This window comes from Emys orbicularis, chromosome 3 (genome assembly GCF_028017835.1).
Source record: "Emys orbicularis isolate rEmyOrb1 chromosome 3, rEmyOrb1.hap1, whole genome shotgun sequence".
NCBI classification, from domain to species: Eukaryota; Metazoa; Chordata; order Testudines; family Emydidae; genus Emys; species Emys orbicularis.
Window position 1 is genome coordinate 120,435,447 of NC_088685.1, and position 17,119 is coordinate 120,452,565.

A 17,119-nucleotide genomic window follows, 5' to 3' on the forward strand; every position below is an offset into this window, starting at 1 on the left:
ATGTGTTCTCTGGTGTGAGACCCTTAGCATCCAGGAAGGGCTTTTTTGTTACTAATATCTCAAAATTATTTGCTCTGATCTGAGCTCTAGACATGAATGTGCATCCATATAAAATGTGTATTTATCACCCCTCTAATCAAATTGGTTATTTTATTACAATATTTAAAAAGAAAACTAGCGAAAGCATAACGGAACTTGTTCTCTAGTGTCTTCCAGAACTGGGCCAGCAAGCTCACTAGATTTAGCCATTTGTGGCCAATGATGTATAAGTGGATCATCCATTTAGCTTGATCCTTAAAGGTGCGACAGCTACTGATTTCATTGTTTTAAGTTTCATCCTGGTAAAGGAGCCAAATTGTTTCTGTTCTGGAAGAGATTAAGAACTGCTCAAAAGAAAGAATAGCCTAAGAGAACCAGTCATGTCCTAATTCAGTCAGTGAAAGGGTCTTATACATTGATTAGTCTATAGAAATGAAAGGGATGATAAAGGAATGTCACACTTGGCTGTATCTCAGTGACAGAACTTCAAGTCAGACATAACGTTCTTCAGCTTAAGTGTTAGTAGCAAAAATAAGCTCTAAGAGGCAAATCACCCAGCTTCCATAACTTGTGTGCTATTATTTTTATGGGCAGTATTTTTTTAAATATATTGCTGTTTACACAACCATGGCTCAGTGCAAAAAAAAAAAAAAAAAAATATATATATATATATATATATATATAGGCATACTTTTTATTTATCAGCCTGCACTCATTAACATTTGTGGTTGATGATTGTTAATCAAGACATTAAGTGCACTTATTTTTTTATAACGTAATACAGGTCACAGAACTTTCAATGGGAGAACTTCTGATGCACTCTGCTGTTTCCTGGTTGAATCCTTTCCCATCACTGGGCAAAGCAAGAAAAGACCTTGAACTTACAGTGTTTGGTTAGTGTCCTATTAAGAGAAAACCCTAAAGATATCGAGTACATCTTCTAGCTAGTAAAATATGACAACTTCCATTGTACTAATGAAGACTAACTATAAAACGTAAGCCCTGCTATAGCCATGTAATGGTTGGGGTGGTCCTGGATGTGGAGGACAGACACAAAATTTCCTGGAAATGTTATTGAGATGTAGATGATAGAGGTCTAGATACCTGAGATTAGTAGCACACGCACTAACTTCTCTGTGATGGCTTTTCCTTCTGCCTACTCTACTATCACCAAGGACCTCAGCTCATCTCTGCAAACATTGCCACTATTTGGCATACACCTACGTGGGTAGCTGAAGATCGTGAATAACTTTGAGGGTTTGAGTTAGTCATCAGCTAAATGAATGAATAACAGAGACCTTGAACTTCAACTAGTTTAGACACAGCCAATTTATGTAGGAATTGAGGGTGGGCTAAAAACATAATGCTTAACACGCCAGTTGTGGGTAGCCTTTAGGGTAAGTGGGCATTTTTGTTTGAAATTGAAGTGCATGCATGAGGAGGCACCACCTCTTTGCCCACAGATAAATCCAACTGTGTTAATCAGTGATTCATTTATACTGAACATGTTGGGCCAGACATTTCCTAGTGACCATAGGCAACTCACTGAGTGCCCAGTTCTCCATCTGCAAAATGGCGATAATAGCACTTCCCTACCTCACTGGGGCATTGTGAGGATAGATACATGAAAGAGTGTGAGGCACTCAGATATGATGGTAATACCTTAGAGAGCTAATCAGGAATTTGGAGAGCTCTGAAGTCTGTCGCACTCCGAAGGAAATGCTGAACTGCATCAAAGAACAGATTTGACATCATCTCTAATGGGCCTCTTTTTTTTTCTGCAACACTTTCCTTCCCCTCAAGGGAAGTTCCTGGCATGTTGCTTCTTCACAATCATGTTTCCAATTTGTACTCTGCATTTATTTAAGGCCAATTTCTGTAATCTTGATACAGGGAGATAGGCTTTCAAACAGTATTGCTCATCCCTAATTCTTTTAAGAAAGTAGTTTTGTGACAGAGGCAGACTTGTATCACACAGTTTAAGCAGTTGCTATGGGAATTTTGTGTGGGTGTGTAGGGTCAACAAGTACCCCAAAGATTGTGGATAACTAGAAAGAACTGTAAATAGTCAGTACAGCCATCATGTCTGTTTTGTTGAATACTAGACCTACAATCAGAGGCCTCTTGTTTTTCCTTTTCAGTTTTTAAGCGGGCCGTCATACTGGTATATAAGGAGAACTGCAAACTGAAAAAGAAACTGGTAAGTCTGGCAGTAATTTCAATTCAAGCTATAGATATGTATGCATAGGGTCATAGAGTTTAAGGCCAGAAGGGACCACCAGATCATCTATGGTCACTACTAAGATTCAAAATTGAATATGCCAACACTGAAAGAAGTGAATGGTACAAGCTGCTGTTTTAATGCAACCATATCACAGTAGGCTGCGCTTGCTCTCACAGGCTAACCTGGTTGAAGTGTTCAATATTTGACTGAGACTGGAAGACTGTCTGGATGTTGCAACAGGTTGTGTTACTGATTCAATAAGCAGCACATTTCTGTGTGAACTAATGCCCCAGCCGGTTGTTGGGAGGTGATTTCTGTCAGATGAGATATAACATGTAATCATTTGAGAGTCATTAAAGAACCCAAGGGACTTTTCATTAACCTGGGTATTCTGGTATAATTCAAACTCAGTTATTTGCCAATTACATCACTTCCCCCTAAAGTATCAATTGAATATGCATTCTTTATGTCCTGTCCTAAACTGGTGAGCCATGTAGCTAAAGCAATCCCTGTGTGTAGTACATAGTTCACTCTGGAATGAAAGGTAGTATGAAAAGATACTTACTTAATTGGGATAGTTAAACAAATTTCAGTTTACAGCTAAGTATCTCATTTTATATGCCCCAATTACTTGAAATACACCCAACTCTCTACTCCCCAGGTCACAAGGAAACAAGTCAAGGGAGTGTCTTGAAATAACTTGCAGAGACTGATATACAATGAGCAGTTAAATCTAGAAAGAAATAAGCTGTGCCTTAATTTGCCTAGGATGGCTTTTTCCTGTGAATAAGCTAATTACATACTCCTGAGGACATTCTGTGCCAAAAAAAATAAAAATTCTGTGCACGTTTTAAAATTCTGCACCTTCACCTGGACCCCCCTGCAGAGTCCCATTACCATTACACCCAGAACCCCCCAACAAGCCCCTGTGCATCCAGATCCCCCATTGAGCCACCCACACCCCGAATGCCCCACACAGAACCCTCTCAACCCCCCTCCTGGATTCCCCCCACACTTGGTAAAACAACCCCCATCTTTTCATATATTTATAGCTGCTCCTGTATTTTCCACTTCATGCATCCAATGAAGTGGGTTTTAGCCCACGAAAGCTTATGCCCAAATAAATTTGTTAGTCTCTAAGGTGCCACAAGGACTCCTGGTTGTTTCTGCTGATACAGACTAACACAGCTACCACTCTGAAATTTATATCAATGCAGACATCAATTACGTTGCTTTACCTCTTTTTTTTAAAATATGTCTTTGTTATTTTTCAACTTGTAGCCCAATAATGTACGGGCTGCACATAATTATGGCGACTTGGATCCATTTAAATTTCGTTGGCTAATTCCTTTATCTGCTCTTCAAGTCCGGCTGGGGAATACAGCAGGTAATTATATTTTACTTTATTAGTTCCTAATGTATTGATATCTACACATTGCTTCCTGAAGTCTTGTGAACAGGCAAACATTTCCAACCCGGGTACACAATGTAGTATCAGATAAACATATGTCCTCCTATCTCTCTCTCTCTAAACATTTATACACCCACACCCTGCAGTAGCATGTGCTTGTAAGGGCCATAGGCTTTATACACTAATAGATATTTTCATTCAGATATTCTGTCTTCACACCTAATTTTCTTCCCTTCTGTAATCAGAGAACAAGTTCAAGCACGTTGGATGTTAAAGTGTTAGCCTGAAGCTGACTTGCTAGGGTGGTGTTGCTATGTCATGACAGAAACTCAGAATAGAGCTGCAACAGGTTAGGGTTAATATGGCAAAACAGAAACCCACAACAAAAGGGTAGGGAAAAACCTGAAGCGGTTGCTCAAAGCAATCTAATGATAACATGGGCCAAATTCTATCATACTTGACACCCCCTGCAATATCACTGCCGTCCAGCATGCAGCATGAGAGAAAGGATTGTCCAGGGATTAGTGTGCTAGCCAGAGATCTGGGTTCCATTCTCTGCTCCATCACAGACTTCTTGTGTGATCTTGGGCAAGTCATTTATGGTGGAGTTTTCAAAAGCACTTAGGTGCCTACTTGACTGAAATCAATGGAAATTAGGTGCCTAGGTGCTTTAGAAAATCCCATGGTTAATCTCTGTGCCTCTGTTCCCCATCTGTAAGCAGGGGGATAATAGCACTTCCCTACCTCACAGGTGTGTGTGAGGACCAATACATTAACAACTGTGAAGGGCTTTAATACTATGGTGATGGAGACCATGTAAGTGCTTCAGATATGAGATCTAAATCAGCCCCAGTTGATATAGCAGAGCTGAACTGAATTATGTGACAAACTGGTAGCTGAGCAGGAGGGGAGATAAAGCAGACACAGAAGCAAAGAGAATCCTGTCTATGCAAGGAGTAGCCTAGTGTTGCCATTGGAAGTTCAAGGTCAACGTTCTTGGTGAGAAAAGGCCTAATAATCAGTCCTCATCGGGGCTGGTAGGTTGGATTTCAAGGCTTCAGAAATAACGAGGAGCATGTTCGTGTCCGTTGAAGCGAGTGATGGAAAGGAAGAGTCTTGTTCTGGAAAAGAAGTTGAGTTTGTAAAGACAAGTTGTAAGTCATAAAACTTAGCACTCCTCCACGGGTTGCAGCTCATCATGCAGATATCAGCTTTTCTATGAACCTGCTCTTGGTGAGACGCTGAGCTCTATATTGTTGTCTGTGTAGTCTGAAGGCATGAATTATTCACAATTTTTTTTTCTATCTGTAGGAACAGAAAACAATTGCATCTGGGAACTGATTCATACGAAGTCAGAAATAGAAGGCAGGCCAGAAACAATCTTTCAGTTGTGCAGCAGGTAAACTTGACATGAAGATATATTTTTGACAAAATTACACTAATGGAATGACAAGAGAACATTTTATTTTTCCAAGTGACCTTTTTTCCTGTCTCTCAGCACTTCTAAAACACCCATCACCTCAAATCCAGGCACTGAGGCAATGTTTAATTGGATGGAATTCGATGCGTAGAAAAAAAATATCAGAAATTAGAGTGAATTCGGCTCAATCATTCATTCAGTGTCAGGAACCTGCACACGTTTTATTGTATGATCTTAAATTTCAGTGAATTATGGCTGATGCAGTCAATGGCTAGAGCCACAAAGGGACTTAGACACCTGAAGTGGCATTTGGGAGCCTAAGTCCGAAATTTAGATCCTTAAAATCCCTGCTCAGCTGGCACCTAACTTTCCTAGACACCTAATTTTCAGCTGCTTCAGTCCCCTAAAGTTCTTCTGGGGGGCATGCATACAGCTGCCTCGCTCATGCCTGAACCTGAACAGGATCCTCAAACTAGGAGTTGCCTATCTCCCCTGCAGCGCCTGATCTGGTAGGCACTACCCAAGTGGGCCTTGCATAAAACACAGCTGCTGAAGGAGCTTGCCGCCTTTAGCCAAATGGTTAGAGTACTCACCCAGAATGTGGGAGACCCAGGTTCAGTTCCCCTCCATCTGCCTGATGTCCAGTACATTCACCAGTAGGCTATTGGGTATTCTGGGGTGGGATTCTGTAGCAATGCGCAGACTCACCCAGTGGCGCCTCGTGCTGGTTACTTCCAGGAATTAGCTCTCCAGCTTCCGGAGCGCCTTCTTTAGGCCGGTGTCTTGCCGCCACTGCTGGCCCCCGTGTCCCTACCGGACCCCGGTGCCCCTTGGGTCTCCCCTCCCCAGGGAACCCCCACCCACTATCCCCACCTCGCCTCAGAATAAGGCCATTGCCAGTCACCAACTAGCCCCCGCTCCCTGGCGCAGACTGCAGTATAAGCCACTCATCACAGGCAAGGTTGGGTTTGGACCTGCTGCCTTTGCCTACCCCTGGGCTGCCCTCTGCAACCCCCAGTACCCGCTGGCCTTTTGCTAGGCTGCAGCCTGGGGCTTTCCAGGCTGGAGCTCCCCAGCCTTTCCCCAGGCCTGCTCCACTCAGGTACCCTGTCTCTAGCTCCCTGCAGCCAGGTCCTTCTCTCTCTGCATTCAGAGAGAGAGACTGTCTGCTTGAGCTCCTGGCTCAAGCCTTTATAGGGCCAGCTGGGCCCTGATTGGGGCATGGGGCCAGCTGAGCCTGCTTCCTCCCAATCAGCCCAGGCATCTTGCCCTTCCACAGCCCTCCTCCAGGGCTGTTTTAAACCCCTCAGGGCAGGAGCGGGTGACCACCCCGCTACAGACTCCTTCAACCATCCTATTGAAGCTGTTCCACTTTGTATAAATAACTAAACAGCACCAACCTTCAGTAGCAAAGAAGGCTGCTTCCAAATGGAAAGATTGCTTGGGCATGGGAAAACAAAAAAAATTACAGTGACCTGTAATCTGCCCTCTTATTGCTGTTCCCTTAAACCTTGCAGCGACTGTGAAAGCAAGACTAACATTGTTAAGGTGATTCGTTCCATTCTGCGGGAGAACTTCAGACGTCACATAAAATGTGAGTCGCCATTGGAGAAAACGTGTAAAGATCGCCTAGTTCCACTCAAGAACCGCATTCCTGTTTCAGCCAAACTGGGTAAGAGTCCGTTTGATAGACTGGGAAATATAGACTGGCAGTTTCATGATTATTATAGCATGACCCAAACCACTTCTCTTTATAGACATGAAGAGGGCGGCATATTTTTACTGTAATTCATGTTTTAAAATATAATTTACTTCTTGGTAGAGAGGCTTTATACCAAAAGTGCCAGTTATTATTACGACTGTCACACGATTAAAAAAAAAAATTTATCGCGATCAATCGCACAATTAGTCGCACTGTTAAACAATAATAGAATACCATTTATTTAAATATCTTTGGATGTTTTCTACATTTTCAAATATTTGATTTCAATTACAACACAGAATACAAAGTGTACAGTGCTCACTTTATATTTATATTTTATTACAAATATTTGCACTGTAAAAAACAAAAGAAATAGTATTTTTCAATTCACCTAATACAAGTACTGTAGTTCAATCTCTTTATCATGAAAGTTGAACTTACAAATGTAGAATTATATACAAAAACCCTGCATTCAAAAATAAAACAATGTTAAATTTTAGAGCCTGCAAATCTATTCTGTCCTACTTCTTGTTCAGCCAATCACTCAGACAAACAAGTTTGTTTACATTTGCAGGAGATAATGCTGCCTGCTTCTTGTTTACAATGTAACCAGAAAGTGAGAACAGGCACTGTTGTAGCTGGCGTCACAAGATATTTATGTGCCAACTGTGCTAAATATTCATATGTCCCTTCATGCTTCAACCACCATTCCAGGGGACATGAGTCCATGCTGATGATGGAGAACCCAATGATTCAAAGCAGTGCAGACCGATGCATGTTCATTTTCATTATTTGAGTCAGATATCAGCCATCTGCTGGTGGCCTTTTTTAGTGGTTTGCGTTCTGTAGTTTCCGCATCGGAGTGTTGCTCTTTTAAAACTTCTGAAAGCATGCTCCACACCTCATCCCTCAGATTTTGGAAGGCACTTCAGATTCTTAAACCTTGGGTCGAGTGCTGTAGCTACCTTTAGAAATCTCACATTGGTACCTTCTTTGCGTTTTGTCAAATCTGCTGTGAAAGTGTTCTTAAAATGAACATGTGCTGAGTCATCATCTGAGATTGCCATATAATATGAAATATATGGCAGAATGCAGGTAAAACAGGAGGAGGAGACATACAATTCTCCCCTAAGGAGTTGTCACAAATTTAATTAACACATTCTTTTTTAACGAGCATCATCAGCATTGAAGCATGTCCTCTGGAATGGTGGCCGAAGCATGAAGGGGCATACGAATATTTAGCGTATCTGGCACGTAAACACTTTGCAACGCCGGCTACAAAAGTGCCATGCAAATGCCTGCCTTTGATTTCTGGTGACATTGGAAATAAGAAGAGGACAACATTATCTCCTATAAATGTGAACCAACTTGTTTGTCTTAGCGATTGGCTGAACAAGAAGTAGGACTGAGTGGACTTGTAGGCTCTGAAGTTTTACATTGTTTTGTTTTTGAGTGCAGTTATGTAACAAACAAAAAATCTACAGTTGTAGGTTGCACTTTCATGATAAAGAGATTGCACTACAGTACTTGTATGCAGTGAATTGAAAAATACTATTTCTTTTGTTTATCATTTTTACAATGCTATTTGTAATAAAAAATACACTTTGATTTCAATTACTACACAGAATACTATATATATCTATATGATATGTAGAAAAACATCCAAAATATTAAATTTCAATTGGTATTCTATTGTTTAACAGTGCAATTAAAACTGCAATTAATCGACAGCCCTAGTTATTATCCCTCATCCCCATGGGGAAAAAAAGACCATACAGAAGCCTAGACCCTCAAATACAATTCTGCCAGGGGGGCAGTCTGGAGTTTGCCCAGCTCTGGGCCAGAACAGAGATCTTCTGGAAAATCCCATGGCTCTCCAACTCTTTTCACTAATCCCAGGGCATCCCTTCCCTCATCGTGGCATGTCTTCTCCGAGGGGAGGGGCAAACAGCTGCCATACTTTCCTCACTCAGGGGGGTATCACGGTGGGAGAAGCAAAATAAGATGCTAACAGTTAGCATTAACTTTTGTTGTCATATCCCCAGGCAGGGACACTGCCACAGAGAAAATCTACCTCTGGTGTAGGGGTTAAGGGAGCAGCAGAAGTATGCCACGGAACTGCTGCCGCTTACTCCCTTTATGTCCCCCACCCTAAATCTACCCCATTTAGCTTCCTTCCACCAACAGACCTAGTGTATGTCAAATTTATTACTTTGCCTTTCCACCCACTACAAGGCTTCCTCTAACTGATGTTTGGCTTTCTTTAGTGGTTTGGCCCTACCATTATCCAAAGTTCAGGCAACAGAACAGGAAGTGAAGTGAAAAGAGGGAAGTGAGGCAAGGCAGAGAGGGCTTGTTCCCTAACAGCATCTATCCATTCCACCAGAATGCTTTATCAGTGCATTTTTTGGTGAAATACAGGCCTTCTTTGGAGCACTGCTTTCTAGTGCTGGGTACAAATAGCTGAATATGGCTAAATGTACATGTATACATCTACGACCAAAGAAAGTACGCTATACTTGGACAATAGGGGACTCACTCCTAGGAAGCAGTGACGCAGAAAAGGATTTGGGGGGTCCTGGTGGATAATCCACTGAACATGAGCTCCCAGTGTGATGCTGTGGCCAAATGCTAGCTTTGGATGCATAAATGGGAACGCTCGAGTAGGAGTAGAGGTTATTTTAAAGTGTTTCTGGCACTGGTGAGAGCGCTGCTGGAATACTTTGTCCAATTCTGGCATCCACAATTCAGAAGGATGTTGATAAATTGGAGAAGGTTCAGAGAAGAGCCATAAGAATGACTGAAGGCTTATAAAACATGCCTTATAGTGATAAGCTAAATAGATTGATCTCCTTGAGTCTATCTAAGAGAAAGTTAAGGGGTAACTTACAGTCTTAAGTACCTAGACAGGGATAACATATTTAATAATGACACCATTCTCTGCTAGATTGAAAGGCTAACACAATTCAATGGCTAGAAATTGAAGCTAGACAAATTCAGACTGGAAATAAGTTATCAATTTTTAACAGTGAGTAATTAACCACTGGAATGTGAATTCTTCATTACTGGCCATTTTAAAATCAAGATTGGATGTTCTTCTAAAAGATCTGCTCTAGGCATTATTTGGGGGAAGTTCTCTGGCCTGGTTATACAGAAGGTCAGACTAGATGATCACAAGTTCTTCTGGCCTAGGAATCTATAAATTGGCCACTAGTGTTGCCAATATTGCAAGTCCTGTCTACCTGGAGTTGAGACAGTTATGACTACAGCATTCCTCTTGCATCATGGGAAGCAACTGACAGAAAAATGAATTTGGACTCAGATGGTGCTTGGCCATACAATACACTAGGGAATTGACCCAGCCTCACTATTGTTTAGATTTGTTGTTTTGCGAACCATATCGGTGGCTTTATGAAGGATTTTGCATGTACTAAATACACAGTAACTTTACAACCGCTAGAGCAATATAAAATCAAATATTGTCAATACCAGCAGTCTGATCTCATAGAGGATACAATACATTTTGATTAAAATGGGACTAATTAAATTATAAATCAGAAAGCCATAATCTTTTATGATTATGCTACTGAGGGATATTGTATAATTCCCGTGTTTTGTCAAAGTTGTTTTAATGCAAAAATAAGACTGCCTTTTATACTTGCAGCTTCCACAAGACCCCTTAAGGTACTGAAGAATTCCTCCAGTAATGAGTGGAATAATGATACAGGGAAAGGAAACTTACTGGATTCTGATGAATGCAGCCTGAGTAGCAGTACCCAGAGTAGCAGCTGCCATACCACAGAAAGCATACAGGAATCCAAAAATTCATCTCCTATGAAACACTTTCCGAGCTGCACATCCGATTTTTCAAACAGCCTTGTCAAGGAATCTGATATTCTCAGTGATGATGAGGATGACTATCAGCAGAGCCTAAAGAAGGGCAGCCCTACAAGTGACATTGAAATACAGTTCCAGCGGCTGAAGATTTCAGAGGAGCCTAGTGCTGACACAGAGCACAAGCCGCTCGCTGAAAAAGAGGCTGGGGATGGTTATAAGGCAGGAGAACATCCAAAGCTGGTGCGTGGGCATTTCTGTCCAATTAAACGAAAAGCAAACAGCACAAAGCATAACAAGGGAACGTTACTGGCAATGCAAGAACATCACCATTCTCTTGACAGTCACTCTGACAGTGCAAACTTGGATCTGAATTCTATTTTAGAGAGGGAATTTAGTGTCCAGACTTTAGCTTCTGTAGTTAATGAGGACTGCTTTTATGAAACAGTGGAGAGGCATGGAAAATCCTAGCTGTGTGAGTGCTATATGATTTAACAGGTTATTTAACATTTTAATGTCCACATAAAATTTGACTTACTTGATTTGCTTTAAAACTAGTGATTATGTGGAAATTGCTGAAAAACTACTGTTGGTTTTGTGCACTAATACATTTTCCCACAAAAATATAGTTGTAAAGGATTCTTAAGTTATTTTAATTTATTGTGGATCAAGAAAAATAGATTAAGCTGGCCAGAGTCTGTAAATTAGTTTATCCCTTTTGAGCAGTTAGCAAGATGATGTTGTGTCCTTTAAAAAGGTGCATTCTAATTATTTTAAGTTATGTGGAAAAGGTGCTGGAGGAATTGTGATCTTATAGCTTTATTAAAAGAAAAAGTCAAAACAACTTTTCCTTTGGGCATTTTTTCAGCAGTTTTAATTTTTGCTTTATTTAAAGCAGAATTAAGTTATTTTAAGGTGTTTTAGTGCACAAGAGTGCAGGAGTCATTTTTGTAAGTTGCAAGATGCTGTTAACTTTATATATATATATGTAAATATAAACAAAGCTTGTACTGTAATCTTTTGATTGTATTTTTATTTTCTATACCAACTTGTACAGTAAAAGGAAAATGAGCATTATGTCTAATGTCTAGTTTCTTGCTTTATTCGCAGCTTTCTCCTACTGGCGCTTTCAAGACTGAGTTCTTTTGTTTGGGATAAATAAGAGTATTAGCAGGCCTCCTGTGCACTTTATCCTTCGTGAAGCTATTTGCTTGAGTGCATTAATATAAGATTTCTGCCCAGTAGAGTGTTCTAGGATAAGGAGAGTGAAATGAAAAACACTATCACATAAAGTTTGTTATGCTGGAATAGTAAGTAAAATTTTACTTTAAGGACTCACTAATGCACCTCTCACTCATACAAAACTCCCATTCATTTCAGAGAGGCCCCCATTTACCAAGGTTCTGAAGCATGTGTCTAACTTTACCTTGCTGAATCAGGACCTGAAAAACACAGTGGAAAATACACCAAACCTTAGCAGATTACGGATCCCATATTCAGTGCATCCTCTTTCTGTATAGCAGAATGGAATAAATAAGGAAGATAGGAGCAGCCCCTCTTCCTCCAGTATTTCAACAAAGTGTGTATATATAGATGTGTAATTTTTGAAAACAGTCTCCTTTTACGAAAACAATTATAGATTGTGCATCTAAAAAGAAAAAAGTAGTGTGCCGGACATGTTAGAGCTGGTCTTCCTGTTCAGATTGCTCCAAGTGTCCTTTTTTTCTAATTCTCTTCTTCTGCTTCAGTTCTTCCCTGTAGTTGTAACTGAAAAGGTTTGTGTCTTCATCACACATTTTCCTGTATGCATCACACAGGTTTTTAAAATGTAAAATGGAGAGCTGAGCTGGACGCAGAGTTGGATCCACATCTGCCAACATCAGCATCTGTTCACTTTTTTCCAGGCGTTCAGCTTCTGGAAACAAGATTCTAAAAGGGAACAAAGAGGAAGACATTCAAATAAAATTTTTTTCTTTAAAAAAAAATTGTCTTCATCCCTGTCTGTGTGCTTTTCTTAAAGATTTAGTTCACCATAAGCATATCCCCAACTCGAATGCTTAGTTTGCTGAAAAGAAATAGATCTTCTTAAATTTTCAATTATTTTCTTAACATCTAAACATGAGTTGGCAAATTAAACAAATTTAGTGGGAGACTGCCAGTTTAATTCTGGAGTAAATGTGACTTCAACATAGATGTATGTATTTTAGCTCCATTTTAAATTATCTGTAATATTTAAATATTTAGGAAGGAGAGGACAAGAATTGGTTATTTGGATCAGGTCAAAATTTTGTGATAGTACTTACCATCTTGATGACTTTTGGTAACCTTAGTAAAAAGAAGTCACCCTTACTGTCTAGCAAGCTCAGTAGAGAAGCCAAGGATGAATAGACCATAGAGGCTGAACATTTCAAATCTCAAATTATTTTGTAATTCAAAGGGGAGAATGCACTGGTTGTGGAAAATACTGCATCTTGGGGTGGTCACATTAGATAATTTAACATCTATAATGCTCTAAAATGAGACACAGACTTGTATAGTAACTCAAACTGTACTTCATTAGCAACTTTACTTAAACTGTAAATGTATCAATTCCTTTACATGCCATATGTTTTCCATGTTATAGATACACTACTCATTCAGCCTACCACCTTGCTTTCATATAACTGTATCTAAAACATCATATTATAAGGACTCCTGAGTTAGCATCTAGAATTTGCTACTTTCTTTTGACCAGCTAAACAATAAGAGGATTGTGATCCTTAATTACATGCTAGGCACAGTACTAAGGCACGTTAAGCTGCTACTGGATACGAGACATGCAAAAAAATGCAGATTTTTTTTTCCCTTACAAAGAACTTTAAACAGTATCAGAAATTTGAGATTAAACAATAACTGATGATCTTTTTAATCTTCTGAAAATACAAACAAAGCAATGTTTGTATTTTCTGCTCCTCAGTAGTTGTTTCTGAACTAAAGAGTGTGTCACACACTAGCTCATCCTGTTCACTTACCACCTCTCAAAGGTATGTATTCAGCCACTAGCACGGACAAACTGGCATTGCGGGTTTAGATCAACTGCCGGCCCCCCAGAGAATAAATGTAGCTCACCTGCTATGGTGAGATACTGTGCTGCACCACTAAAGGATGCAGCACAGAGCTGGCAACCCAGAGTCAGATGCAATTCTAGGCTGCTCCACAGACCTAAGTGATCCCCAGCATAATTAGACAACCCAACAGGGCTGGCTAAAGTTACAGAAGCACAGGCCCAGCTTCCTGTGAGCAGCAGCTCTCCCCAGAGTCTCTGCAGCTTTGCATTCTGTGACCCTGACATGGGTATGCTCCCAATGCTAGTGTCTGAGCCAGTCCTCAGACGATAGCATACAACTGTCTTCCTCAGTTTCTGCACTGGACCATTCTATACCACTGCAGCCTTTTTACCCAGTGTAAAGGGCCCAGAGTGGAGGTGATGATCTCACTTTTTGCCACTACCTCCATATGAGTAATAATTCTTCCCCTGTTCCTGGCTAGTAAAATATAATTTAATCAATTTATCTTCAGTTCAGAATTTTAGTTGGACACAACCCACACAGGCTCTTGTCCAGAACATATTTTGTCAGTATCTGGGTCACTTATATATTTGTCTTTTTCTTCACAAATCTGTATTCAGAAGATTAAAAAAAAGTTTAAAAACAAACTATTCAAAAGCTTACAAATTTAACCTGGTAATGCCACAGGCTTAAATTCTGTATTGTGCAAATAAAAAAGCATTAGGGCTTAATTATGGAGCAAGTGTGCACCCAGAGTAAACTTCTATGTAAATGATATTAGAATTGCTTTTGTCTTCAGTCAGTGTTTTGAGGAGAGCTGGATGTGATGAACCGAGATGCCTTGTAAGCAGTACAGATTTACATAAAGTGAACAAACTCAGAATATGTAACGAAGGCTCCATTATTCTTGATGGATTTAGTAGGCATTAACAATAATATTGTTCTAAAGAGAATTCTGGTTAAAGAATTTACTTACTCCACTCCCCGACAGCAGTATTTTCTTCTGAACTGAAAAACACTTTTAACGACCTTTTCCACCAGCTTAAAGGGTTGCTGTATCTTTGGTTGCACCAAAGGGGTAAAGTGCACTACTGACACATCCACCTATAAAAAAAAAAAAAGGCAAAATATTAGATACAGATAGTGAACACAGGTTTGCATTTTCTAATTTTTCCCCCTCCAGTGTACATTCTTACCATTCCTAAACTAGCAGCGTGGGTGTCAGGAAGCAGCATTTGGCATAACATAAAAAGATACATTAATGGCTTGAAAATAACTAGCAGATACAGAGCTGTGAAATAACATTACAATTACTCAAGTTCAAGGGTGAAATTTCAACCGTCGGGTCTTGTCTTTTACCTTCAAGGCCCTTCACAAGTCTGCCCTTTCACACTTCTCCACTTGCCTCTTATTGCATCACATATACGTGCCCCTGCTGCTCTGCCAATGATACCAGCTTCAGCCATCTGCTTGACTGCTCTTCTCTCAAACATCTCTGTACTTTTTTCCATGCCACTTCCTATGCTGGAACACACTCCTGGAATTAATCCGTGAAGCTAATAACCTCTCTTCCATACCCTCCTAAAAAACACAATTCTGCCATAATATATAGAAGAAATTAGCCAACATTTAACAGCTAGGCTGAGGGGCAGTTGAGGAAAGTCATTATTTATTTATATTTATATATTACAGGTCTTGCTCACCCTTCATCATATGTTTCATATTGTATTAGGGCTTGTGTAGACTAGGGTACAATGAGTAACATTTGAACGTGTTAGCTAACATGTTTTAAAAGGCAAGTTGCATTTTAACAAGTCTTAGCCGGTTGAGATGAATTCTGAGGAAGTAAGTTTGGGGGTAAATTCAAATGATGAATGAGCAGCGTAGTTACTGCCAGTGCACTACAGTTCTTGCAACAGTTCATCTGTAATCCTTGTGTTACATGTTTCCTACTTTATTCTGTTATTTTTATAGTATAAAAAGAAAGCTCTTTGGAGCAGGGACTGTTCTGTGTTTGCATAATGGAAATTATGTTGGAATAATGTAGCCTCAATCCTCATATATAAGCAACAACAAAAAAGTTCTAAAAGTAAAATGAAACAGTAACTTCCTACTGTACATAAGAATCATCCTAGACAAAATTAATCTGATTAAATTACTTAACCATGAGTACAGACAAGGCTAAAAATTTTCATTCTGAACAACAAGGAATTCTGGATTGTATGGGGTAAATTTTCAAAATAAGGGATCAAATTCTACTCAGTTTCTTGAAACAGCTAGTTCTAAAGCACACGAGTCTATTTTTGATTTAATCCTGAGTAACACATAGGAATTTGTTCAAAATTGTAGCTGAGTAGCTAAGTAATATTGAAAGTACTACAATGAAGTAAAAACATTTATAAGAGGGATCGGACTGAAAATTAGTACTACACTACTATTAAAGTATACTCAACTTTAAGGATGAAGTGGCTGAGCAGTAAAAATATGTAATTTCTCATTAAAATCAGTTACTACATCAGAGAACAGGAGATCAGCCAATGCTGTACTTATCTTTAAAAAAAAGCACAAGAATTGATCCGGGGAGTTACAAAACAGTGAGCCTCTCTGCAAAACTAGGCAAACGTATTTAATACAGAGCTATAAAACAATTGGATGAGGAATATATGATAAACTAGTATGGTTTCTGTATCTCCTCAACCTGTCTGAACCCACATTTTCTGTTTGACGTCTCACATAAGAGATTATTAAAAGAAGCTTAGGACTGCTCTACACAAAGCTTTGGTACTGGTTTAACAATTTTGGTTTTTTTTAATCCCAATAGTTATACTGGTACAGCTCCTGGAGTAGATGCAGATATACCGATTGGTAGATCTTATTCCCCTTCCCCTATACAAATAACTATACTGGTAGAAGCACCTTTATACCAGTATAAACTGTGTCCACACTATGGGGGCTGTGGTATCGTTAAAACAGTACAAGTTTTGTGGGTAGACCAGGCCTCCTAGGGTGACCAGACAGCAAATGTGAAAAATCGGGACGGGTGGGGGGAGAGGTAATAGGCGCCTATATAAGACAAAGCCCAAAATATCGAGACTGTCCCTATAAAATCAGGACATCTGGTCACCCTAAGGACTTTATAGTCAATATGGAAAGAGGTTATAATAGTGGGGGTGACTAGGATTTCTATTAGGATCAGTATTTCCTAAAATGTTTATTAATTATCTGGAAGTGAGGGTGAACAGTGAAGTGGAAAAATTACACCTCTACCCCAATATAACGCGACCCGATATAACACAAATTCGGATATAACGCGATAAAGCAGCGCTCCAGGGGGGCAGGGCTGCGCGCTCTGGCGGATCAAAGCAAGTTCAATATAATCAGTTTCACCTATAACGCGGTAAGATTTTTTGGCTCCCGAGGACAGCGTTATATCGGGGTAGAG

At 39.9% G+C, this 17,119-nt stretch overlaps 2 protein-coding genes across 5 annotated transcripts in view; one reads left to right on the forward strand and one right to left on the reverse strand.

Moving 5' to 3' along the window:
- TIAM2 (TIAM Rac1 associated GEF 2) overlaps positions 1–11,101 on the forward strand; it is a 115,911-nt gene extending 104,810 nt beyond the window's left edge. For all 4 annotated transcript variants that reach the window (XM_065401211.1, XM_065401212.1, XM_065401213.1 and 1 more), the window contains 6 exons: positions 824–932; positions 2,181–2,239; positions 3,545–3,650; positions 4,986–5,073; positions 6,612–6,766; positions 10,461–11,101. In XM_065401211.1, coding sequence (XP_065257283.1) covers positions 824–932; positions 2,181–2,239; positions 3,545–3,650; positions 4,986–5,073; positions 6,612–6,766; positions 10,461–11,101 — 1,158 coding nt within the window. The remainder of the gene's footprint in view (positions 1–823; positions 933–2,180; positions 2,240–3,544; positions 3,651–4,985; positions 5,074–6,611; positions 6,767–10,460) is intronic.
- Positions 11,102–11,991: 890 nt separating this feature from the next.
- The window catches only part of TFB1M (transcription factor B1, mitochondrial), a 56,404-nt gene continuing 51,276 nt past the window's right edge, over positions 11,992–17,119 (reverse strand). Inside the window, exons 6-7 of the mRNA XM_065401600.1 lie at positions 14,654–14,781; positions 11,992–12,559 (exon numbers count right to left, since the gene is read on the reverse strand). Of these exons, the coding sequence (XP_065257672.1) occupies positions 12,310–12,559; positions 14,654–14,781 (378 nt within the window). The 3' untranslated portion in view covers positions 11,992–12,309. The remainder of the gene's footprint in view (positions 12,560–14,653; positions 14,782–17,119) is intronic.